General features: G+C 41.9%; 1 protein-coding gene across 2 annotated transcripts in view; it reads left to right on the forward strand.

Annotated features, from left to right (window-relative positions):
- Positions 1–4645: 4645 nt before the first annotated feature.
- The window catches only part of b3glctb (beta 3-glucosyltransferase b), a 15935-nt gene continuing 13883 nt past the window's right edge, over positions 4646–6697 (forward strand). For both annotated transcript variants that reach the window (XM_086227272.1, XM_086227270.1), the window contains exons 1-3: positions 4646–4829; positions 6245–6276; positions 6374–6410. In XM_086227272.1, the coding sequence (XP_086083398.1) occupies positions 4739–4829; positions 6245–6276; positions 6374–6410 (160 nt within the window). In that variant the 5' untranslated portion in view covers positions 4646–4738. The remainder of the gene's footprint in view (positions 4830–6244; positions 6277–6373; positions 6411–6697) is intronic.

Genomic DNA, 6697 nt, shown 5'->3' on the forward strand with positions numbered 1-6697 from the left:
CTTGATACCCAAAACTGGCATAGATGTTATACCTATATGCTTTTTTTGGGTTGTATATCAAATAGATAGCTTGCCTCCCACGGGAATAAATAAAGTTTTCTGAAGCTGAATCTGAAATAGCGATAGTTGCCTATATTTCTGTATTATAATGGAATTTTTAAATGAAATTCAGACAGCAGCCTACACATGTATTGGGAATGTTTCGGTTGTTTGAAGTTTTGTTTTTGAGTAGCCTGTGTTTATTGTTTACTGCACAAAATTATTTTACTCCATTTTTTTTTACACATATGTCTTACCTCTTCACTTTCTAACATGTACAAAATAAATATTTCCATTCTTTCCATCATTTGTAGAACTTTTCAAGCAGCAGAAGCCTGCTTTATGTTGTTTTTTTTATTTTATGATCTAATGAATGTTGAATCTTAATGACTCCAACAGTCTTTGTGGCCTAGATAAGACAATGTGCTTTTCTCTCCCACACAGGTGACTGCAAACAAACCTGACCTATATTTTACTTTAGTGTTTTGTCACACTGTGTTCTGCACATGCAAGGCGGAGACATGACATCATCTAGGCTACACCTGCACGTTTTAAGGCAAAACACCGTCTCCTCCTCATAAAAACAAACTTTGTATAGACTGAAAAGTTGATTTTATCCTCAGCAATTTACTGTATGTGTTGCGGAACTAGGCAAGGCAAGGCAATTTTATTTGTATAGCCCGTTTTCACAAACAGTTTGTCTCAAAGGGCTTTACATGGCATCATGACAACATCCTCTGCCCTTAGACCCTCACATCGACTGAGGAAAAACTCCATAGAAAACCCTTTTAACAGGGAAAAATCTAAGAAACCTCAGGGTGAGCAACAGAGGAGGATCCCTCACCCAGGACGGACAGACGTGCAGTAGATGTTGCTACAGACAAGAAAACAGTTTACAATACAAAATGTGGGAAACATGGAAATGTTAATAACAGTTGAAGAAGGAAGCTTCTGGAAGGGGAGGCAGGGAGAGCAAGCCAGCTTGATGGGGGACAGGATGGCAGATTGGTTTATGGAAGGGGAGTGGGGGCCGGTGTAATAGTAGGGAATAGAGGGGGGGGGGGGGGGGGGCGCGATGCAGGCGGTGGTTGGAGCTCTGGTGGATCTGTGGAAACACAGAGAGACTGCGAGACACCAAGGCCAAACTACAAAGTGCAACAAGTAGTGGTAGTGACAGTTCCAAAAATGTGCAGGGAGGAGAGGAGAGGAGAGGAGGGAAGGGCTCCATGTAAACTGATGTGTCCCCCTGCAGTCTAAGCCTGTAGCAGCATAGCTGTCAATGGTTCAGAGCTACCTGAACCAGCCCTAACTGAAGGCTCTGTCATAGAGGAAGGTCTTAAGCCTGGACTTAAACGTAGTTAAAGTGTCTGCCTCTCTGACCCATGGAGAGAGCTGGTTCTACAGTAGAGGAGCCCGGTAACTAAAGGCTCTACCTCCCAGTCTGTTTTTAGAGATACTGGGAGTCACTAAAAGACCTGCATTCTGGGAGCGGAGTGCTCTGGTGGGACAGTAGGGACTAATGAGTTCTTTCAAATAGGATGGGGCTTTATCATTGAGAGCCTGATGAGTCGGCAGAAGGATTTTGAAGTCGATTCTAGATCCTACAGGAAGCCAGTGGAGAGAAGCTAAAGTGGGAGAGATGTGTTCTCTCTTCTTAACTCCCATCAAAACCCTCGCTGCAGCGTTCTGGACCAGCTGGAGACTCTTTAGAGAGTATTTAGGACATCCTGACAGGAGAGAGTTGCAGTAGTCCAGCCTAGAAGTGATAAATGCATGCACCAGCTTCTCAGAATCACTCTGGGAAAGGATATTCCTAATCTTAGCGATACTTCGCAGATGGAAGAAGGCGGTCCCAGTCACATGCTTTATGTGGGAGCTGAAGGAAAGGTCCTGGTCAAAAATGACCCCAAGGTTCCTTGCAGTTGTACTCGGGGTGAAGGTGATGCCATCTAGAGTAGTGATCTGATTAAAGAGTGTGTCCCTGTGGTGTTTAGGTCCAAACACGATGACCTCAGTTTTATCTGAATTTAGCAGTAAGAAGTTAGAAGACATCCAGGATTTAATGTCTTTCAGGCAGTCTTGCAGATTAGTAAACTGGCTTGTGTCGTCTGGCTCCATCAACAAGTAAAGTTGTGTGTCTTCTGCATAACAGTGGAAGTTGATCGAGTGCTTCCGTATTATGTCACCTAATGGGAGCATGTAAAGAGTGAAGAGAATTTGTCCTAAAACTGAACCCTGTGGTATACCATATGTAACTCTGCTATACTCTGAATAGTCATATTAACATTAACAAACTGAAACCTATCTGATAAGTAGGACTTCAACCATTTTAGGGCAGTTCCTTTAATCCCAATGTCATGGTCTAGTCTCTGTAGCAGGATGCTGTGGTCGATGGTGTCAAATGCAGCACTGAGGTCCAAAAGTACAAGTACAGAGACAAGACCTCTGTCTGAAGCTATTAGAAGATCATTAGAGACTCTGACCAGTGCTGTTTCAGTGCTATGGTGTTCCCTGAATCCAGACTGGAAGGCTTCAAAGAGCTTGTTCAAGGATCTTGGAGATGTAGGGGAGGTTGGATATAGGCCTATTGTTGGCTAACACATCTGGGTCAAGAGAAGGTTTTTTAAGTAAAGGGTTGATGACAGCCACCTTAAAGGCCTGTGGCACATAACCTGTGACTAAGGAAATATCAATTTGATTTAATATGGACGTATTGACTAAGGGGAAGGCATCCTTAAGGAGGCTTGTCGGGATGGGATCCAGCAGACAAGTGGCTGACTTGGAGGAAGTGACTGCAGATGTTAATTCTGACAGGTCGATGGGGGAGAAGCTGTCCAAGTATGCACCAAGTCTGGGAGGTGCTTCTATGAGGACTGTAGTCTGTCCTCCATTACTGGCAATCTTTGTTCTAATATGCACAATCTTTTCAGTAAAGAAAGATAGGAAGTCGTTACTGCTGAGAGTTGGGGGGATGCATGGCTCAACAGCACTATGGTTCTTGGTGAGCCTGCCCACGGTGTTGAAGAGGAACCTGGGGTTGTTCTTATTCTTTTCTATTGGGGACGAGTAGTAAGCGCTTCTAGCATTATGGAGTTCTTTTTTATATATTAATAAACTCTCCTTCCAGGCTTGGTGGACTTCCTCGTGCTGGCTGGAATGTGTCTTCCTTTCCAATTGTCTGGTCTTCTGTTTTAAGGCACGCAGCTCTGGGCTGTACCAGGGAACTCTTCTTTTTTGGCTGATAACCTTCTTCTTCAGGGGAGCTACGGCATCAAGTGTCCCAAGGAGTGCTGCTGCAGTGCTGTCCACAAGATAGTCTACCTGTGTGGGTGTGAAATCAGCATAACTGCCCATTATATCACTACAAGATGTGGCAGCAAGTTCTGCTGGAATAAGCTCCTTAAATCTAGAAACAGCAGTGTCAGATAGACATCTACTGAAGCGGGACTTTTTCCCAGGTAGGATATAATTTGTTAAAGTAAATTCAAATGTAATTAAGGAGTGATTAGACAAGACAGGGTTCTGAGGAAGAACTGTGATGAGGTCAGCTTCTATTCCATAAGTGAGTACTAAATCAAGGATGTGATTAAAAGTGTGAGTGGGTTTTTCTATCATGACTTTGTCTGAGTTCAATGCCAAGTTAGACAGAAAGTCATGGAATTCTTCTAAGAACTCAGAATAAGGTGCAGGAGGACGGTACACCACAGCAAGTAAGAGTGGTTTCTCTGCTTTCCAGTCTGGGTGAGAAAAGCTGACAGTCAGGCTCTCAAATGAATTAAATGAACTGTTAGGTCGAGGGTTAAGCACCAAATTTGACTGATAGATTGCAGCTACTCCTCCTCCTCTGCCAGTGGTACGAGGTACATGGTAGTTAATGTAACCAGGAGGGGAAGATTCATTTAAACTAACATACTCATCTTGCTGCACCCAGGTTTCAGTTCGTGCTAATGCACCAATCTGATAATTAGTAATTAAATCGTTCACTAGGCGAGACTTGGATGGGAGAGATCGAATATTAAGCAAACCACATTTAATAGTTGTATTGGGTTGATTTGCTGGAGTAGTGGTTTTAATTTTAACTAAGTTGCTATAAATTACTCCTCCAGATTTGGGTGTAGGCTTATATAACCTCGGGGCAGACACAGTTTCTATATGCTGGGCTTGCTGTTCCCAGGTCAGCCGAGAAATTACTTTTTGGATAATACCACCAAGGTTACAGCACTATAATGATATTACTCATCATAGATCACTCATGCTTTATCATGCGCAAAGTTATGTAAGTTAATTCCAGATAACACCGGAACCAGATAACCTGGTTTGTAGAAAGGAAAACTGATTGAATGTAAGGTGAAGTTCAGTCTGGCCCGTATCAATGAAAGATTGGACCATAAAGCATCACTTGTGGAAGAGAAACTGACTGAATTGAGGAGTGTAACATTTATTTCTGGGATAATGAACAATACTAAAATGCCTAAAATCTAATGGCTTAAGACTTATGGGTGGGCAGACGTCAAACTGAAGCTTAAACGTCGTTAGAACCGCCAGAGAAGGATATTATTTGATGAACTGAGCCAGTGTACTGGTTGTTTCCTGTCCGCTAGAGGTCGTTGCGCACACGCTGTCGCTGCGCTGGCTCGTGCTTCTGCCAGTACCAGTAAAGGAGAAAAACAAACCCGTTTCTTTACTTCACCATGAGAAGATGGGGACTTTTAAACGAAGACCAGCAGCCATGCAATGTCATAATGTGATTAACTGGTGCAAACTGGTCGCTGTGGTTCTTCTTTGGCTCGGTAAGTGGGGTCAATGCCCAACTAGCGTGGCTGTCGCGTTAGCTGGTACGCTAGTGGCAAGTAGGATGTGGGCCGGCTGTGAAGACCGGAAGTTGATGTGGCCTTCAAAGTAAATCAATCATTGCTGCAAAAATCTGGCATAACAATCCGTGATATTACGGATGATATTTAAATAGACATTCGTATTGCAAGTATCTGGTTGAATTTTTTTGTACGGTTATCCTAACAACAGCTCTGCTAAGTAATAGGATAAACATGATTCACGCTTTTATTGTGAAATCAAGGAGAGAGGACCGTATTTATTTGAGGAAATTGACACAAACGACACATGCAGGCTAAAGCAGGTGAACCGCATTGCAAATTAAAGTAATTTCATACGTGTCGTCAATTTTATTAAAATCTTCAGCTCTGTCACATCTATTTTGGTAATCAGTGAACAGACTAGACCACTCAGGAGCTTAATTTGGGTGCAGCTGCTGCCTTAACACTTTTACAATTGAAACTTTGTTAAATTTGACTTTGACTTGTCATAAAAGAACAGCCCTGAAGGTCCCACCCACACGGTTTCCTCTCTTTAGATCAGTTTTGTTTTCTCAGAAATAAAAGGTCTCTGTGTGTACTGGTGAAGGATTAAGGTGATAGCAGTCCTGCCCCAGCTGGAATTAGTAAACGAACTTTTGGACAATCAGACACTTAATCTTTACCTCAAGACCGAGACTGACCTTTGTCTTTTAAGTTTCCACAGAATTGCAACATATTTTATGTCCGGAAATGATGGCATAATTTATGGTTGCATTGCAAAGCAGCAATTGCGCACTGCCACAAATGGATCATTTCCGGATAAACTTTTATGTTATTCCAGTGTGAAAATAGAAATATTGTTTTCTAAATAAAAAAAAGAAAAAAATACCTTTTTCTGGATCAAGGGTGGAAAAAATAGGTTTTGCATTTGTCTTAAATAAATATATTAATGGGCTTTTCTGGTGCGGTGACCTGACAGACCAGATGCCCGCGTGTCAGGGTTCTTACAAAGTCTTCATAGGTTGGAAAATGCAAAATTTTAACTGATACCTTTGCAAGATCAAGAATATATTTAAATATTTAGTTTTCATAATCTCTAACTATTTAAGTGTAAAGGCTTTGAAATTTTTTTTGGTTTATGTACCTCAGAAGACTCAAAAAGTTCTTGAGTCTTGAAAAGCGGAGCGTTCACTGGTATTATATGACTTAACACATTAGAAACACATTTGCTTGTTTGACGCTTTTTCTATAACAATCTACAGTTTTATGTTGGATCAGTGACTTTAAGTGAATATCATCAACAGATTGAATTATTGGCTGCTCATGTCTGCCCTAGTTTACTAATTAATTAATTGTCGTGATAATTCTCTGGCTTTCTTTTTCGGCTCCTCAAGGTCTCACTGCTTCAGATGAAAAACACACCCATGTAAGTCCTGCTGCCAGATTCTGGCTGTGATTGTGCTGTGTCATGTGGACCAACAGTGTGTGTCAGACTTAACTCGAACCCCCGTGTGTCCCTCCAGGCAGCCGAGCAGCAGCACAGCAAACACAGCGCTGTGGGTGAGTAAGAGAGTTCACTGCAGATGGTCTGAAACTTTAGTTAGTTGTCACTGAGGAAATCAGACCTCTTCCAAGATACTTTTTAATGAGGTTGCCATGATGACATTTGTATTGTATATCATTTGTCTTTGCAGACTGTGGGTAAAAATCTCGATTCCAAAACCAAAATTTTTGATCCAAACAGCTGAAGGGAAAGAGAACTGCATTACAGTAGTATTTCCACCATCTTCACTTGTCCAGACTCTTCCTGTGGATTTGTTTTATGTTTTTTGTGATGTATTGCTTTG

The sequence above is a fragment of the Aulostomus chinensis genome, chromosome 15, assembly GCF_037954235.1.
Source record: "Aulostomus chinensis isolate RoL2024-O1b breed Wild chromosome 15, RoL_Achi_v1.0, whole genome shotgun sequence".
NCBI lineage: Eukaryota > Metazoa > Chordata > Actinopteri > Syngnathiformes > Aulostomidae > Aulostomus > Aulostomus chinensis.